Genomic DNA, 20,278 nt, shown 5'->3' on the forward strand with positions numbered 1-20,278 from the left:
GCAGCCATTTTGCGGTAGCGACCGCTTGGCCCCAGCGGTGTGTCACCGCCAATGCCACATCCACACTCATGGTAGTGATATACATATGGTAAAATGGTGGTTGGCATGCTCTGCCACCCAAATAACAGTCATTGGCTCCAATGGATAGCTGCCATATTGCAGTATCGACCGCCTGGCCTCTGCGGTGTGTCACTGCCAATGACAAAGCCACAGGCGCTGTAGTGATATACATATAGTGAAATGGCGGTTGGCATGCTCTACCACACAAATCACGGTCATTGGCACCAATAGTGAGCAGCCATATTGCAGTAGCAACCACCTGGCCCCTGCGGTGTGTCATCGCCAATGCCCATGCCCTTACAGCCAATCCAAACCGCAATTGCGGTAGCCTAATGCATTTTTTAATGATATTGCAGTAGGCGTGCTCCGCTACCGCGGGGCCGGTCATTGGAAGCAATTGAAAGATGCACGATTGCAGTAGCGACTGCCTGGCCCCTGCATTGTGTCACCGCCAATGCCCATGCCCTTACAGCCAATGGGAACTGCAATCGCGGTAGCCTAATGCATTTTTTTTAAATAGCGGTAGGCATGCTCCATTACCGCGGGCCGGTCATTGGATGCATTTGTAAAAAGGGGACCTGGAACACCAATTTCAGCAGCTTAGAACCACTGAAACTACCCCAGGGGGCTATATATGTGTGGGAGAGAGCCTCACATTTCCACTGCTTCCAGACACTGCTGCCTGACACACCTCATCACCAACTGCTGCTGCTCCTGTCTCCAGACACTGCGCCCTGACAACCCTCACCACCAACTGCTGCTGTCTCCTGTCTCCAGACACTGCTGCCTGACACTCCTCACCACCAACTGCTGCTGCTCCTGTCTCCAGACACTGTTCCCTGACACCCCTCACCACCAACTGCTGCTGCTCCTGTCCACAGAAACTGCACCCTGACACTCCTCACCAACAACTGCTGCTGCCCCTGTCTCCTGTCCACAGACACCGCTCCCTGACACTCCTCACCAACAACTGCTGCTGCTCCTGTCTCCTGTACCCAGTGATGGTGAGGACTGAGAACATCAGGGCCGGTCCCTTCACCACAGAGGAGCTGGAGGTCCTGGGGGATGAGGTGCTCACACAGTATAGGAGATTTTGTTGTACTCCATATGTCATGGTAAGTGTTTCATAGTGGGAGTGATAGTGCAGGGAGTGCACACATGAAGTTGATCTGCTGCAGAGTGTGCCCGAGAGTGTGGGTTTGTGTCATGCATTGCCTAGCATGCTGGCTCCAGGGGAAGGGGTTTGAGCTTATTTTACACATTTCCCTGGCTACACATCAGGATGGGAGGGACATGCCATTGGTTTTGAAGCCATACAGTGACACAACATGTTTGTTAAGCTGGAGTTAGGACAGAAATTGCCTGTGTGAATGGATGTGTGGGTCTATGATGTTCTTCACAGGCTCATCTGTGACATTACCAAGGGTTTACGTCCAGAGGATACTGATGGAAGTGTGTCTGACTTAATATTGCCACCATGTATAGGTCGGAACAAAAGGAAGAGGTAATGGACGGAGCATATTATATTATATTATACATTTTTATAAAGCGCTTGGTTACACCTGCTGGTGTGTCCCCGCGCTAGAAGCTGCTGTTTGTTTCCTTAAGAGTGGGATTCTGGTTGCGGCTCGAAGCCCTATTTGAGGCATTGAGGATTGGGAAACAGGATTGCATCTGAACCAATCAAACATTCACACCCAGTCAAAAGATCTGGGTTTAATCCATCACCGTTCTTTAGCTCACTCTGCCACCCCAGTTCAGACATGGCTAAATGCAAATCAGTCTGACCCTGTGCCTCATGGGAACAGTCCAGCCCGAACTGCCAAGCCATGCCTTCCCTGTACCGGAAACAAGCTTCCGAGGACCGGTTTCGGGCATTCCAGCCGTCTTCAGCCCGGCTTACTTAAATCCAGTGGCAAAGTGAGCAAGGGACTCACGTCTGAGTATACCCTGCCACACTTATGGTGGCCAAAAGCGGTACAAAAGGGGGTGGTAATGGACGGAGCATCTGAACCAATCAAACACTCACACCCAGTCAAAAGATCTGGGTTTAATCCATCACTGTTCATTAGCCCACTCTACCACCCCAGTTCAGACATGGCTATATGCAAATCAGTCTGACCCTGTGCCTCATGGGAACAGTCTAGCCCGAACTGCCAAGCCATGCCTTCCCTGGACCGGAAACAAGCTTCCAAAGACCGGATTCTGGCATTCCAGCCGTCTTCAGCCCGGCTTGCTTGAATCCAGTGGCAAAGTGAGCAAGGGACTCACGTCTGAGCATACCCTGCCACACTTATGGTGGCCAAAAGCGGTACAAAAGGGGGTGGTAATGGACGGAGCATCTGAACCAATCAAACACGAGCTTCAGAGGACCGGTTTCTGGCATTCCAGCCGTCTTCAGCCGGCTTGCTTGAATCCAGTGGCAAAGTGAGCAAGGGACTCACGTCTGAGCATACCCTGCCACACTTATGGCGGCCAAAAGCGGTACAAAAGGGGGTGGTAATGGACAGACCATGTATAGGTCAGCATTATGCACAAGAATGAAATTTCAGAGGGTGACACTCTTGGTGGAAATTCACCTATGACACAGCAGATTGTTGTACTTTTGAACCGACCCCCTTCCATTTCCATCATCATGTGTACTGACTTGCATGTGTAGGCACTATTTGCCCTCTCATATTGTCCCTGCATGTGACATTTCTGATGCCCCAAGTTGAACCTCAGTGTGAGCCCCTCCTGGCCTGCTCAGTCTCTGCCCAATTTGACAAGGACACATCACTGAATGTACAGAGTGAGACATATGGGTTGTCTGCTAGACTATCCATCAAAGAGCTATCTCAGCCCTTTAGATTGCACACGACAGACCTTATGAGAAGGGTGTGAGATTGTAAGATCATGTCCCTAAACATGACCTCCATTACATAGTGAGCCATTCACACGGCAAGGACTTTGAGGACTGTGCAGTGTTGGACACAGTGATTCTGCCCAACACATAATTTCCAATGTAATGTAAGTCTTGCTCACCCACGAACTGGATAGCAGATGTGGGCCCCCTACACATAGCTTTCTGTGCTGGCATCCTGCAAGTGTATGAGAATTGCAGGTACTCTGTCCACCCTCATACCCGAACGCATTTTGGTATGATTATCCCATGCGTATGTACTACGTGTCATGCTGTATTGTCTCTGCTAAACATATCTGTGAAGTAGCACTGAGTTAGTATCATGCTCCTGTACTGAGAGATAGTGGTACATAACCCAGTGTCACTGAAATGTCTCCCTCTTGTCTCCCATGCCTGCAGCTCAAAGTCCACCAGTGTACTTTTGATGCCTATCTGTGTAATATGTAATAACAATAGTTAATCGTGTTGTCTGCTTTGTCAGTGTCCTTGCTAAATAAAGGTTTTTCTGTGTGGGTATGGTTTATTGTGACACATGCTCTGTATGCCACTTTAATATTGCCAATGGCTTGTTTCACTTTTTCAGTGTTTTGCAGAGGTGACAGGCACTTCAGCTCATCTTGACTCTGAGGCTTGGGGGTGCAATGATGGTTGTTTGTGATGAACTACTGTTAACCTAATCATTCTATGGTCAGGTTAGCTAAATTGTACACATGTCATGTTTGGATGCACTGCCAGCCCAGAGTGGCATTCTATCCACAGGTTTTCAGGCAGGCTGGCCAGGGTCCCTCATGTCTGTGTGACCGTTCTTTATGAGTAAACAGCAGTGTTGGTGTATGGTCATCCTAGTCACATGGGTACACCTCAATGTGTGCATTTGGGTGGTCATGAAGTGTGCAGTGTGAAGGGGGTGACTTTGTCAGTAGTATTGATGTGTGTGACCCCTGCAATGGCAACTCCACACATGTGTCACCCAGGAGTTGAGTGCCTGTTAGTTTGATTAGTCAACCCTGTGCTTGTGATTGTGTGCATATGTGGGGAGGTAAACAACCATTATGACACGGTAAGGACACCGCAGTGCCATTACAACATGGATTTTAGAACGCAAGTCGTTACCATGACTTGTACTGGAGGGCGCTCTAGACTAAGGAATAGTAGATTTACTATTACAACACCTTCCCTACTGTACGTAGGCTGGTGTTGGAATAGTAAATCTTACTATTCCTAAGTCCAGCACCCTACAGCGCAAGTCGTGGTAGCGACTTGCGTTGTAAAACCTGCGTTGTGATGGTACTGTGGTGTTATGTACCGCGTTGTAACCTCATACATCCATGTGGGAGTTGTAGGTTGTGCACGGTGCAGTGTGGTGGTGTGTCATTGCACTTCTGGAGGACACCTACTTGTTGTTGGTGCCAATTGTGAGTATGCAGAGTATGTGACTGGCAAGTCAGTGTTGTGTTTTGTTGATCAGCCATGTGTCTTGGTACTGTTTGTGCTGACTGTGCAGACCTGCTCAGCCACCCTGACATTGTGGGTGTGTTTTCACATGCATTGCAGTCACTTGAGGCATTTTTGGTTCCAGGATGGCATGTGGGATGTGGAGTTATACCATCCCCTATCTGTGCTTCTGATGCCTACCCATTGTGAGTGAGCACTCCATCTATGTGTGTATGGTGCATTCCTGACATGTCCACTACGGACATACACACCACTTCACTCTCCTGTCAGCTATACCTTGGGTTGCCAGCGTGTGAGCCTCCCAACTACTTCATTTGTTACACTATGCTTTGTGTTGTTGATCTGTGCACGGGACCAATATGCCACTCAGGACAGTTTCGCAATTGGTTATGTGTGATTTTCTTGTACTGGTTTCCAGTCAGGGTGTCTCATATGCAGTGCAACTGTTTGTGATGCACTGTCCTCTATTCATGTTGTTTGCACTTGAGTGTCCCAGACCTGTGCATCTGTGGGTGATGGGTGAGCTGTATGTGTGTTTGCTGAGGTACTGCCACCCTTCCTGAGTGTGATGTTGTCGGTGTGCCGTGCTGATTTGTGTTGTGGGGGTTCATGTTGTAGCACTCAGATATGTGTGCTGCTGGTTTGGTTTTGTGCACACACTGCTTGTTGTGCATGCAGTGCTGTGAGTGTATGTTGCCTTGTAAATGCCTGGAGTGCATCCCCTGATGTACAGCTATGTTTACAATGTGATGGGATTGGCATGTGCATATGTTGTGTGTTTGATGTGGTTTGGCCTGTGTTGTCTCTTTCAGCTGACAGATGCTCCCTGTGTGAGGTTCTATTTGCATGTCATTGTGTGTGAGTTGTTTTTGCAGTGTGATACATTCAGATGTGTGTTGCAAATGTAATGTGCATTGCTTGTGTGTCTGTCACATGCACTTAGGAGTATTCTTGTTCCTGAGCTTGTGTTGAGTGCACCATGGTGGTTTCTCCTCTTATATATGACCTGTCACTTGTCAGGATTGTGCATGTGCATGCATGCGGTACACTGTTACACCATGTTGACTTGATGGGTGGTGTGGCATGTCTGTGTGTGTTTTCTTATTGGACCATTGCTCCCAGATTGTGTCCATTATTGTCTTGAGATGATGCAATTGTTGTTTGTGTTGGGGTATGGTGTCTGTGCATTGGTCCTGCGTGATGATGTTGTGTACTCCTGTTCTGTCTGAGCTCCCATTGCCTTTCCACTGTTTGGCTGGCGATATGTGGGCTTGTTGTACTTCTGTGTATGTTGTTTGTGAGGTTGTGTTTTCCCGCATCTTCACCGCTGCGGTGATGTTACAGGCTGATTGCATTGATTTTGTGGTTGATAGGTGACCTGGATGTGGAGGGATGATTTTGTGAGGGGTAGGACATGTGTGGGTACACTTGTATATATGTTCCTGTCCCCACCAGAGTGTCTAGTGTGGACAGGAACTGTATATCAGCCCAGGAGTTGTTTCTTGTGGTTGTGTGCGGGGTTGTATCATTGCGTACCTGCAGCGTTGTCCGCGACAATGCATTACTTGCTGGTAGTGTATCAGGTACAGCACCGAGAAGACATGTAGAGCTGGATCAATTGCAGTCTGGACCAGGTGGAGGGACCGAGAGTCTTGTTTCGTGCTCCGCTTTCATGCTTCCGCCATATTTGGTTGGGTTGTTTCTCCGCAGCAGTGTGACAGGCTGTTTGGGGCATCCTGATTTTTTACGGCGGGCAGGGTTGTCATTCCGCATTTCCAGTTGGGTCTCTATTGGCTCCCACGTGGTGGGCACATTTTTATGGCGTTTCACGTCGCACCACGGCGGTCAGGAAATGGGCTATGTTTGCCCATTGTAATATGGCGGGCATGAGGAACGCTGCTGGTGTGCGGAAAATGAAATTTTAGGCGCAGCCAGGAACGTGATCTTGCCTCCCCCTGCCATCCTAATGGGATCCAAAGGGGTTGAATATGCAACTTTTGAATACAAAGTAAAAAAACTGATAGCACTGGCCTATGGCCGCGAGGTGCCTGTCACATTGTGCATGCAAATGCATAACATGCATTTTTTATATTGCGGCGGGTGCTGCTTACAGCATCGCCCGCCGCAATGTAAAAAATGCGGGATGAGCCCGCCAGTGTGGCGGGTGCATCCTAATCTGAATGGCGGGACAGCCGCAACATCGGTGGTCGGTCACACGCTCGGATGCGTTGGCGGGCGGACATAGTCTGCCAGCCATCGTAATAGGCCCCTTAGTTTAATTAAAGAAAATTACACTTACCTTCCTCGACGGGACACAGCTTCTACCCGCCAGCATGTCCCCTTAGAAATAACCCAAAGCAACAGTAAGCGGTTACAAAATAGTACCTGTAAAACAAATATGGCTGGTTAAATAATAAAAAAGACAGAAATTAATTTAAAAACATGTAATGCAGTAGTAAATGAATTACATATATTTTCTAAAAATATTAGAATATTGTACTTATATGTTAAAAATAATGTTAAAAAAATCCACATTGAAAAATTATAATAGAAATTAATATAAATTATAATATTTATTATAATTACTTATTTGTATCATTTACAATGCTTTAAAAAACATTTTTTTCAAACGTTAAGTAAAATCTTACCTTTTCAAAAAACATGTTTATATAAAATGTAACAATGCAATAATTAGTATTATTAATATTCCATACAATAATATTAATTAAAAGTATATATTACATGTCCAAAAATTGTTAACCACTTACAATATGAATATTTTTTTTAATAAATCTGTATTATTTTATATTGTTTATTTTAAACAAAATATGTATTTAATTACTAACTGTTAAATATGCAAAAATAAACTGTCAAATTATACTGCAAAATGTATCTGTTACAAACATTTTCCGAACCAAAATAACAAAAACTTTTTTCTGTTACAAGATAAATACCTGTATCCTAAAATATAACAATGTAAAAATATGTATGTTCAAAAATATATTATATGTAAATAAACATATATCCAAAATACTTTATGTTACAAAAATAGAAAATGCGTATTTATTTTGTATTTTTCATCATGAGTATGATATATTCCCTTAATAAAATATTTTTCTTTACTCTATCTTATTATTAGAAAATAAAGACCATTTGAAAACTTGCAACTCTGATTATTTTTCTATTAATTCATTTTTATTAAAGATTTTCCCTAAAACGTATATTTTAATGCAATGTATATTTTTTTAAAATAATGTGTATTATCAAAATATATTGTTATAATTATTGAAATTGTAAATATAAAATAAAATATTATACATACACATTACTACTACAAATTATACAAATATTTTAAAGTCACAGACCTATAAACACATATAATATCATATTCCTACAGCAATTAGTATAAACTCAAGTAATGTGCCCTCCACTACACATATATAATTTACAATTCTCACTACAGTTAGAATTAGGTCAGCTAAGGTGCTGGACACTACACATATATAATTTAATATTCCTACTCCAATTAATATATACTCAGGGAAGGTGCTAGACATTAGAGATATATAATTGACTATTCCCACTCCAGTTAGTATTAAGTCAGGGAAGGTGCTGGGCATTAAAGATATATAATTGACTATTCCCAGTACAGTTAATATATACTCAGGGAAGGTGCTGGACATTAAAGATATATAATTTACCATTCCCAGTACAGTTTATATATACTTAGGTAAGGTGCTGGACATTAAAGATACATAATTTCCTATTCCCACTCCAGTTAGGATTAAGTCAGGGAAGGTGCTAGACCCTAAACATATATAATTTACCATTCCCAGTAGAGTTTATATATACTCAGGTAAGGTGCTGGACATTAAATATATATAACTTACTATTCCCACTCCAGTTAGGATTAAGTCAGGGAAGGTGCTGGACCCTAAACATATATAATTTACTATTCCCACTCCAGTTAATATATACCCAGGGAAGGTGCTGGACATTAAATATATATATATTTTACTATTCCCACTCCAGTTAGTATTAAGGCAGGGAAGGTGTTGGACACTAAACCTATCTAATTTTTTATTCCCACTCCAGTTAGTATTAAGTCAAATAATGTGCTTGGCACTAAAGATATATAATTTACTATTCCCACTCCACTTATTATTAAATCAAAGAAGATGCTTGACACTAAAGATATATAATTTTTTATTACCACTCCGGTTAGTATTAATTCAGGGAAGATGCTGGACACTAAACATGTATAATTTCTAAGGTTTGCATAGTTAAAGTTGGTTTTGTATAGAAGTAATACATGAACTTTTACTAAGTATAAATACGTTTTAACCTTTGTTATTCTTCATTAATTCTGTGTGTGTGTGCATGTGTGTGTGTGTGTGTATTTAAGAAGAACAAAAAACGAAATGATAAAAATTACTCTTTGTTAATACATCTGCCTGTCTCGGTCTCCCTAAGCCAATTGGTCTATTGATCTAAACCTTTTCAAAACTAGACTCATCTACATGAGTCAAAGTCCTGCCTGCTGCTTTTTTTCTTTCTCCTAATCTTACTTGTGACTATAGGCATGTTTCCTGGTGTGGAGTATTAAGAAGGAGAGGGGAGGGTTACAGCTGCAGTTTGACACCCTGCTGCCCAAATTCCAAGTTGTCCCATAATTTGACTACTCCAGAGTACCTTCATTAGCTCCTGTGGCCAACCAAACCAGCTTGGCTGTTTAAGTCTTGGATTGCTTTGTACCATTGTATTTTTGTAGCCCTACACGGCAGCAGTTTGACTTACAATGAGCATTGTATGTTCTAATAATTCTATCTTTTGTCTGCAATTGATTTAGTCTTTTGAATAGAAATAAAAATTTGAAGTCTCTTCTTTTTACAACCTAAGGAAAAATGTATGTATATTTTTGAAGTGGTTGTGTAGGCAGGTCTTTGCCCCTAATTTTCTCTTTCTGTCTCCTTGTCCAGGTGCTCTGAGTTAAATGTGGACATCTAGAAAGGACAGCTGGGTCACATGCTTCTGTTCATACCAATGGCAAAATGAAACAATTTTTATTTATAGATTCGCATTCGCCCCATTTAGGTGTTGAATGTGAGCAATTGACCACAGGAAATATAAAGGGCCAAAGAAAACCTGGCTGTAGTTGCAATCAGGGAGCAGAGACATGTGTTAGCTGACCCAACACTCTGTGAACCACACAGACTTGGGGGTTCAGAGGACCTGAGAAGCCTCCCCAGTGTCAACTTTGTGAATGCAAAGATAGTACAGTGCAAATTTTAGCTGCCCTTCTTACATATTTATGCAGTCCCATTGGGCTTGGGCAATGTAGGGAGTTAACATCACAACCCACCTTTGAACAAGACAGGGAAAAATTAAACACTATCTTCACTTTCAGAATACGAGGAGACTAAAAAGCACCCCTCTTTTTGGCAAGGTGGGTAATATTGTGACCAATTGAATCCTAACCGGCCATTGGGTAGTACGGGGCCATAGCTAATAGCTGGTCAGGCATAATGCTTGTATTACCACTGCCATCTGGCAAGGCAGAGAAAGGGCAATTAGTTATCCTCCTTAGCCATAAACACGGCTTGGGATGCCGTTCTTGCTTAAGGTTGGTGGGTTTATTTTTTAAAAAGAGGTGTCACATAGACCTCAATGGCCAGACGGGGTTTGAGAATGAAAATCAGTTTTTTAGGGGACAGGCCTGGGAAAGATCTACATTTGTGAATTCCAAATAGTGTGCTCATAGTGTGGTCAAATTAAACATGGGTTATATAGTTAATATGGGTGCAAAAAAGTGATATCCTTGGAGGTGTCAACTGGGCATAATGAACGCGTTTAAATGCCCCATATACACCTCACAACCTAAACCTGCACACAGGCTGGCCTCTACACAGGTCAGAACAAACTCATTCTTTGTACCCCCAAATGTGGGTGAAGCACATATAATAAACTTTTTCTTGTAGGCATATCAGTACCATCAGTAATAGGTTTAGTAGCCATTTCCACTTATTTGTTACTTGTCACCTAATTTGTTTTTATATAAGTATTTTGCAAGAATAAGTACACGTCTGCCCTTGGTGCACTAGAAGTAATATCATATACATCTATTGCACTCCCCTGCTACTATTTCTGGTGGGGCTGTGGTCTAAACGGATGTCCATTTAGAAAACACTAATCACAAACTAATCATGAACAAGTTTAAAATCAAAAATCTGGTAAATCTTGTTGTATCGTCTTAAACAAAAAGTAGACGGAGCAAAGGAGGATGTGAGGAGAAGTGGCAAGACATTATTTCATCATAAGCTACTAAATTTTCTGAATCCGGCAGGGCATACCTGCAGAGAAAGGTAAGAAGGCCTCCTTTTGGATGAAATTCCCTTCCATATCCAGGAAATGGCCAGGATTGAACTGTTTCGGTGCCTCCCAGTGGTCAGGATCATACAGAGAAGAGTAAATATTAGCTATGATGAGAGAACCCTGCAAGAAAGGAAAAAAATCCTCTCACTGGTGACAAATGTTCATGAGTAACATACAACCATATATACTTTTCAACAATTCATCTGAGATAAGATAGCTCTTACTACATTTACACTACACTCTGCAGTAGAGAGACAATGTCTTACAAATTTGAAAGCAAACACAGAGCCTCAACAATTTTGGGGTTAATTTGCTCAAATTCATTTCCTTGTATCTCACTCATCACATATGCCATTCCTCTTATGACCATCTCTTTGATAAAGTTCATTTGAAATACTCAAATTAAATTTGCAACTCTTCACTCGTCTCAGTTTCAGACTCTTGATATATCACTCCATGGTGCTAATGTGAACTAGCAGGGGCCGTATTACAGAAGGTGCCCGGGGGAGCAACGGGAGTTTGAGCCCGCTTTGTGTGCCCCGTGGTACCTCATCATTACAGAAGGGGGCGCAGACGCGGTGTGTCCCCTTCTATAATACTGATAGCGCAGGTGCACTTACTGCGCCAGCGCTACCTTCAGAGGGTGTTCCCTCATTTGCATAGGGGCGTCCCCTATGCAAATGCGGGAATTCCTTTGACTCTGCGCCCTCGCCATATTACAGATGCGGGTGCAGAGTCAAAGCAGCCCTCAGGAGGCACACTGACAGTGCACCATTAAAAACAGCCCCCAGCAGGGGGGGTAAAGAAGGGCCATTGGCCCCCCCTCAGACATCCCCCTGCAGGCAGGTGCAGTCACTGACTGCAAACGCCTGCAAGAGGAACTCTAATTTATCTAATCTCCTTTGAAAGTGCAGGATGGTGCCATGGGGGCAGCGCATATTTCATAATAGGGCGCATTGGCATTGTTTGCACCCAGCGCACCTTTTGAAAAGGTCGCCTGGCGCAAACAATGCCAATGCGTAATACAGCCTCAGGTGTTGGAAAAACAATAATATAATAATAATAAATACTATGTAAGCATGAACCAGAAGTACTTTATAATTAAAATATTATAAATAGAGATTCAAAATATTTATATTCAAGGAGGTTTTGTAACTTTTTCAGCGATGATATCCCATGTCTTACTTCGGAATCTAAAGTTGTTAAATGTGATCACATCTGTTCCCTTTTAAGATTTAATGCATTAGGATTATTTAAAGCTCTATCTAAACTATGATTAAAAGAAACAGCATACCACCAAGGTTTTACAGCAACAAGCACAATATTTTTCCAATGTGAAGTAATCTGATGAAAGGCATTTTTCAAATGTGAAGTAATATGAAATGCTACAGCAAGGAAAAGGTCTAAGAATTTAGGTGGATGAGGTAAAATGTGCCAGTCAGACAAAGTATTGTCTACAAATATATTAGGTATTACATGAGGAATATTAACATTTAAAATTATCATAAATATTTCCAAACAACCAACCAAAACATATGAATTTGCAGGCAATTAAAAAACATATGGCTCAAGTCCAACACATATCCTGTTATGCGAGTTTCCATTTTAATTAAGACAAAGGACTTATTTTAAGTCTAGTATTTATGAGATATACTGTTTGCTTGGTGTGAGCAATTCTAGAGGCCTTGTGTACTTTGGCCCAAATTGTGTCCCTGGAGTTACAGTCCAATCAACCTGTAAATCTTCTTCTTATTGGAGTTCAACATTAGACTTAATTCTAACATTAGAAGGACAAGGAAGACGTATGTATATCAAGCATGATTTAGAGTGAACCTTTAACAACAACAATCATTCTAGTTTCATGCAACCATGGGAATTTATTATTTTGTAACTGTGAAATAGAATCATGAATATTTAGGGCTAACAAATTGTATTATCCATAAAGGATCTTGCCAGTTTAAAGAGAGATTGGACTATAGGAAAGGGGATATTTTCATAATTATGGAATATATAGTTGATTGAATTAATTTCTTTGTCACTTCAGTATTTCCAAAAGATTATCTAGTTTGTGATTAAAGGAATTCATAAAATTCCTTTGGAAATATAAGGGGCATTATTAGTTATTTCTCATACAGTTTAAAACTCACAGCAGTTAAAACATAGTTTCAATGTCTATGTCATTAATTCTCCGACAACATGTTTTGCCAAAACTATAGTAATAATTCATAAACTTAATAATTGCATTACCAAAATTATTATATTGATTGCAATATTCCGTAAAAAGTTGTCATGGCAAGAATATCGGATCAATTAAAAAAATCCTTTAAAAATGTTTGCAATTAATACAATATTTTGTCAACTTCAGTGCAGCATGAACAACAAAAAGCTGTTAGACCTATGAAATCTGGAAAGTAAAGTTAATCTTATCAGCAAAATGAAGCATACATTTTGAGTAATATCCAGCAAAATCCCAGATGGGAAATAAAAACATGTTTACCACATTTTTGAAGCGTTTTCAATTAACTACAACACATTCTCTGTAAGTTTCATATCTTCACTTGAGCCATATGTCCCAAATACTTGACATCCGGGCTTGAAAATCTTCATCTCCTTTAACATGAGATCATACGCTTCAGTTTCTGGGACACAACTTTACAGTTATGTTATGTTTAATGTTATCATAGGCAACACTATTTCTATGATCACTATGGGCAAACTTGGTTCACTTAAAGTACACACATATCCAAATCAGCAATCTTCTGTTCTCCTGACCATATCAAAGACAAAATGAACTTGCTGCCTGCATGTATATTTATGTTTGTTCCATGTTTGTTCCATTATCCTATTTACAACATCACTAACAATATTATTTTGAGCTTGTGTTTCAACCATTGTAAGACCCAGTCATACAAAAAAAACAAATACAAATAAATAATATAAGTTTTAGTGTAGTTTCTAGAAGACATATGTTTTATGTTGAACATTAATTGCTGGAGTACATATGACTTGCTTGCCAAACTGAAAGGAATATACATTACCTCATATTTAGGATTAGAGGCTGGTTGGGCAGAACTCGCAGAATTTGACTCTGCGGAATTACGCGATGTTACATAAAAACTATGCAAGATTCTGTGGAGTTCTGCCATGAGAGGAAATAGGCATGCTGAGCTCCAATTCCGCGCCCATTGCCTTCCATACTGAAAAATCAGCACGAAGTATACCAAGCAGCATGCCGGAGATCACAACTTCTCAACTTGATTTTGATGCCACTCGGGTACATTTTCTACTCAATCAGCAGCCTTATGAATGGTCGTGACAGCCCGCATTAAAAGAATCTTGCCAGATATCCCCATAGCACCCATGAATCGCGCTAGGTGACACCAAATCTTGCTCACGTCTGTGTGTGAGAAAAAATCCCACCAAACGTCGATTGGCAGAATTTGGCTGGAACTTGGCATTATAAGAGTATCTTGGAGTTGCTAAAATTCCGCAAATTCCCCCAATGGAAAGGAATATTTTACCCACTTCTAGGACTGAAGTTTGATGTTTAAACCTCACATAAAAATCTACCCTGGGTATGGTGTGAAGATTCCACTAGATATTTGGGTGTCCGGATACACGGAGCAACGGATCAGATTATATTGTTAAATTTTAGCCCTGCACGTAACACTTTAGAACAACAGGTTGAGCATTGGATAAAATTGCCCCTCTCATTAGCTGGTAGAGCGGCTCTCATTAAAATTGTAGTACTCCCCAAATTCCTGTACTTGTTCCATGACATTCCTATTTCACTCCCCAACAGATTTTTCCGCACAATACGGTCCCGTTTGATTAGATTGGTATGCGGAGGCGCAGAGCTAGGGTAAATTGGGATACTTTAACCCTCCCATATGAGCAAGGTGGCCTGGGAGTCCCTAATTTCTATGTTTATTATTTGGTGACACAGTGCAGTTTTGCTCACTCCTGATATCATCCGGATATCTTATTCTAGACCAGATGCTGACTCAGTACTTCCTACTCCACTCAAGATGATTATCCCAACAGGGTTCCCCAGAGACCCCCGTGATATACGAACAGTCTCCACCACTAGCTGGGCATGGCTAAAATTGGCTAAGATCACCTGTCATTGCTCCTTATACGCCCCTAATCTCCCTGCAATTAATAGTTTATGGCTAACCATCACAGCCGAAAAACTTGTACAACAAACACTAAATACATATTCCTTAGATACGACTGGGGACTTATTCCAGGGAGGCCACATTTTCTCAAGCACTGAAGAGGGCCAATTTGTTGAAGCTTCCTTTATGGACCACTTTGTCCTAAGGAGAATCCGCAGTGCTCTTAGGGCACAGATCCCAGAATTCCTACTGGAGCCTACCCTCTTCCCACCATTGTCCCTCCCGATTGCGAATGAAGATGGTGCTCGCCTCATATCCAAGTTGTTTAGAACCACTATGGCGCTGATCCTGAGCAGAGACCGTAGGATACGCGAGTCCTGGGAACACAATTTAGATCACGATCATTGGACTTTTTGCTGTACCCAGACTAAAGAAGTATCTATGAATAGTAAACAAACTCTTACATTTCAAATTTTTATGGCAGGCATACATGTCTCCTGCTAAGATTTATGCTGGAGATCCCACACGTCCATATACCTGTCAAAAATGCGAATCACACCATGCAGACTTCGCTCACATGACATGGACGTGTGTCAAACTGGTCGATTACTGGAAGTCAGTGCATGCAATATTGTCAAACATGGCTACCCTCGAGCTTGCCCCCCGACCGGAGGTGGCATTAATGGGATATGTTCGGAATGTTCCCCAAAACGTCTGGAGATTTGTGCCCATAGCCTTGCTGTTGGCCTAACCTGAATTGGCACTACGGTGGGGTAGTATAATGATTCCAACAACTAATGCTTGGATGAATAGTCTTATATATTGCAATACCAACTCTGATTTATTTGTTACTATATTGCCCCAATGGCCAGGCCAAAAGATATATGGGGTCCATTGAAAAACTATTTGCTTGAGCAGAGCCAAGTTGATTCCTCACAATCACAACCACACAATGGGATTGTCCCTACCAGAGTGGGTTGAGTTACTGTGGTTTTGTATTGTGCATTCAGTTACATGAGAATGGTCATGCAGTTTATGGTACCTTATATCAAGGTGACTCCCTCGCTTAATGATTACTGGTTGTTTTGTCTTTACATGTATGCTCCTAAATGTTGTAAGACCGAAATGCTGTGAATCCTTCTGGTAATTATCCTTCTGCTGCAATGAGTACCTATTGCATATGTTTGTTAACAAGTTCTTAAAATGGTAAATAATGGTAACAAAATAAAAATCTACCTGGGGTAATGCCCTGGTCAAATCAATGTTGGAAAACCTTAACCTTTTCCAAAATTGACAGTATCAAGATACAAATGTTCACAATAAAGGTAAAAAAGTAGACCAGGGTCCCGCATAGCCCTTCACATAATAACTATATGAGAAAGACATTTTGATGACTCACAATTTTCTGTAAGTCCCCAATGATAAATATTGTTAATCACTTCATTCCATTTATATTTATTCAACAGATTTAGGCTTTGTATACCTAATCATATTGCAATTTGTTTTAAGGACATCTGAAAAGTATTTTTTCAATGAGCAACCAATGAACCAGGAGAAAGATACAAAGAGAAGAAAGAGAGGGAGGAAGAAACATGCAGGAAGACACCAAAGAGCAAAGCGCAGGGATAGCTACAAGTCCAAGGTTTAATTCATTTGTCTTAAAAAATCCAAACCAACAAAGAAGCACAAACACTTAATAATGGTTTAGCTTCCACACCATTCCAACATGTCATGTTCTTTAATTTGCAATTTATCTTTAACATTTTAAAAGCTGAGATTGAAGATTTCTTTTTTAAATTGAACCACCTACGAACCCAATATTGTAAAAAAAATAAAGCTGCACATGAATTTATCATACAGAACTGAAAGAATGACCAAACAATAATAACTCAAAAAGAGTTGTCGAACGCAAAACAAAATAATATTGCCTTTGAGCACTGAAGGCACTCACTCTACAGACAGTAGTTAAAATTGAAATCACCATTATTTCCCAAACTGTCTATTATATACCCATTCATTATATTTTATAAATATGTTTTACGGGTTTTAGAACAACTGCAATTTAAAAGTAGTAGGAGTGATAAATATTGTGAAAATAATTAGGGCATGATTTATAAGAAAGTGCTGCAGCGCTGCACCACAAGCACTTTGGCTGCGCCACGCTGTGGCACTTAAGCCCAGGGATGAGTCATATCTACATGGATATAATGCATTCTTTTGCTTTCCTCTAGGTCTGGCGCACAATTGGATGCCATGCACCGAAGCATGGGGATGATTGTTTACATGCAGGAAGGTTTCCCTTCCTGCACATAAAAAATCTGATATGGTATTTTCTAACTTCTATGTGTGCTTCATTAGCACACATAGAAATTGCTAAATTTCGTTATTTTTTATGATTACATTCAGGAAAGGACACATTCCTGCCCATAAACAATCATAAGAGGTGATTTCCTCGTTCTATGTGTGCTGCAAAATGCAGCAAGCATAAGAAGAGGGAAAAAAACTAGGAGAACTTAATATTCTCCTAGTTGCACGTCCCTATGCCTCAACGGGAGAGGCATAGCATTCAGACGTATTTCCAGGTTCATGATTTCTCGTAAATATGGAAATGTGTCAGGTTCCATGGGTGTTGCGTAGGAACAACCATAGTTACACCCATGGTACGCACCTTTCACGCTAAGTGCTGAGTGTAAAGGGGCTGTATTTACAAGGACAGGAAAAAACGCAGGGTGGCTTTTTCTGTCCTTGCAAATATGGGGCAGCAAAATGCGCAGCCGGTGCATCACAAAATGTGACACACCGGTGCCACAAGGGGCTTGCAAATAAGCTCCTTAAAGTTTGAAAGACAATAAATCTGCCACAGTAGGAAAATGAGCTAGGAGGGAATTTTGTGCTTTTTAACTTTTTAGATTATGTTAAAAATCCTTGTCTCAGTTGGGAGATGAAAACATTTTATGCCAAGATTGGGCTGAAGCACTGAAAGATGTAAAACTCAATTACATTGACTGTTAGAAAATGGTATAATGAAGGGTTATACTCAGTGATGATTAATTTAAATATTAGAAGATCAATAATTTTCTATTGATTGATTTTATGGCAAACATCCTCACCCAAACCCCTACCTTTAGACATAAAGGGCATGATTCATAAAGGTAAGCTCACACCTTTGTATAAGTTTACTGTTTTTGGGAATTAACAAAATATGAGTTTCATTTTTCAAATAGTGATTTTACGACTAGGAGACGCCACACTCATGATGGAGACTCCGCACATAAAAAGATAGTCCTGTCCTACCTTTTACGTGCATAGTTCTACGTCTAAACTGCAGAGTCTTCGATGTCTCAATGTATCAAAGGGTTTTTTACCCATTCTGTGTCTATGGGAAAATGTGTTTATACATATGGGCCAAAATTACAATTTGTAAAATTAAACATGTAGTTTGTGGGTACACAAATACACTAGCGCCAAGAAACTGCTCAGTGAATGTGCGCTTTATAAATAACTAAAAATTCAAATTCAAACTGAACTTACACATAAGTGTATGTTGGCCTTTGTGAATCTGGCCCTTAGAATATGACATACGAAGGATCTATATACATTCTATCACCATTACCTACTTTATCATACTCCTACTTAAAAGACACAAAATATTTCTTGAACATGATGTAAATCATTCCATGGGACAGTACTTTACATCTAGTAACAAATGAGACCAGGAGCCCATACATTAGCTGAGCCCCATGAAAGCATTTGGATGAAAATAACATGTATTTATAGCTATGACTAGCAAATTAATGTTTTCACCCAAACTAGTATTACAACAGGCCTAATTGAAAGTGCATAGTTAATATTTTCTAAAATGTGTAGATCAAAAACAACTCTTTAGGTAGGTGCAAAGCACCGACTTAGGTTCACGGTTTGTTCCCTCATATGCTAACCAATTTATAAAAAGTTATGGTTAGCAGTGGGACAAAATGAGAAAGTGATGAAATGTGGTCAGAAAAAGTACATTCAAGTTAATCTCTCAGGGAAAGGCAAAGAGAAGAGGTGGCAATAGGGGATTGAGTCTACATGAAAGACATACAACCTGGATAAATAACGTAAAGATCTGCAGAAAGAGATCTGAATAATGCTGAAGGCTATTTGTTTACAAATAAGAAGTGTATTAACAGAAGATAGGGAAATGTAATTCTGCTCAAACCCAGTTTTGAGAATGATGAACTGTCAATTGGGAATGAATACTAGGTTTAACAACATACAGGAATCTCATGGCTATAAGATTGAATAGCAGCATGGCAAATCAATATTCTCTGCACTCCAGTTTTAGGGTGGGAATCCAGAGGGAGCTCAAATTAAATTTCAAATATTTGTAACCAGTGGAAACATTGGGTCCTGAAACAATGAGTTAAAGACACTGGAACAATAGCCCACCTGCAATGAAAGCATCCATCAAACCTATACTGAGCTTTCAAGTCCATAAAAATCCCATTGGGATGAAAGTATGTTTTAAAACAAAACATTGAATGTGATTTTGAATACTTCAAATTTCCTGAGTAATTGTAATTCCAATAGTTGAGGTAGTTTTATCATGAGTAATCTGCCTGTTAACTTATCCTAAAGTACAGCATAGGGAAATAAAACTGTGATATCAGACTCATAATGGCATTTTCATTCCTTTCATTTGCTCCAGTGTGCTTTTTCCTTCCTGTGTCACTTTCTACACTGAACATAAAATCACTCTATTCATCATCATCCTCCCTTACATTGCCTTTACACAACTGACTATCAACCTTGGTTTTGTTCTGCATACTTTGGAAAACCACTCAATCTTTCAAGAGTGCCAAAACTTCTAATGCTAAAACCCAATTTTTTCTCCTTCATTCCGGGTATCTTCTTGATATTTCCCATTTGCTCTGCTCTACCTTTTGCTGCTACTGCACACACCGCTTTATCTGTTCCTTTTCCTTGGATAAGCCAGGCACTGTCTTTTTCACTTATTGCCACAAAATGTGTCGTGTTTATCTTGCTTGGTGAGAGAAACATGTTTATATCATACCTTCTAACAGAATGCTGTGTGGCAGCACTTTTTCTGATGTCAGAACTTGCATTCTGTGTTATCTTGCCTCACAGTACAGTAATATCTGTAATTTATCAGATGACAAATCCTACTCTGCCTCACACTTTGGGGTATATTTACAAGGAGCTGGTGCCACTGCAGCTTCAATTATTTTGATGCAGCGAAAGCTCATTCAGTGCTCCACACTGCTCCATATTCACAAACTGATGCATTGGGCCCAATGTGTCCATTTGTAGTCACATTATACCTGCACCAGGTAAAATGTATGCAGGGTAGGCATTCCCACTTAAAAGC

The 20,278-nt window shown here is 40.7% G+C and overlaps 1 protein-coding gene across 4 annotated transcripts in view; it reads right to left on the reverse strand.

The window, feature by feature from the left end:
- LOC147684124 (cytochrome P450 2J2-like) overlaps positions 1-20,278 on the reverse strand; it is a 141,578-nt gene that overhangs the window by 68,391 nt on the left and 52,909 nt on the right. For 2 of the 4 annotated variants that reach the window (XM_086944500.1, XM_086944501.1), the window contains exon 8: positions 10,768-10,909. The exons of 1 other annotated variant lie outside the window; for it this stretch is intronic. In XM_086944500.1, coding sequence (XP_086800626.1) covers positions 10,768-10,909 — 142 coding nt within the window. Of the gene's footprint in view, positions 1-6,773; positions 6,803-10,767; positions 10,910-20,278 lie in introns of those variants that run through there. One more of the 4 variants, XM_086944502.1, reaches the window with a different exon arrangement.

This window comes from Lissotriton vulgaris, chromosome 11 (genome assembly GCF_964263255.1).
Source record: "Lissotriton vulgaris chromosome 11, aLisVul1.2, whole genome shotgun sequence".
Classification (NCBI taxonomy): Eukaryota; Metazoa; Chordata; class Amphibia; order Caudata; family Salamandridae; genus Lissotriton; species Lissotriton vulgaris.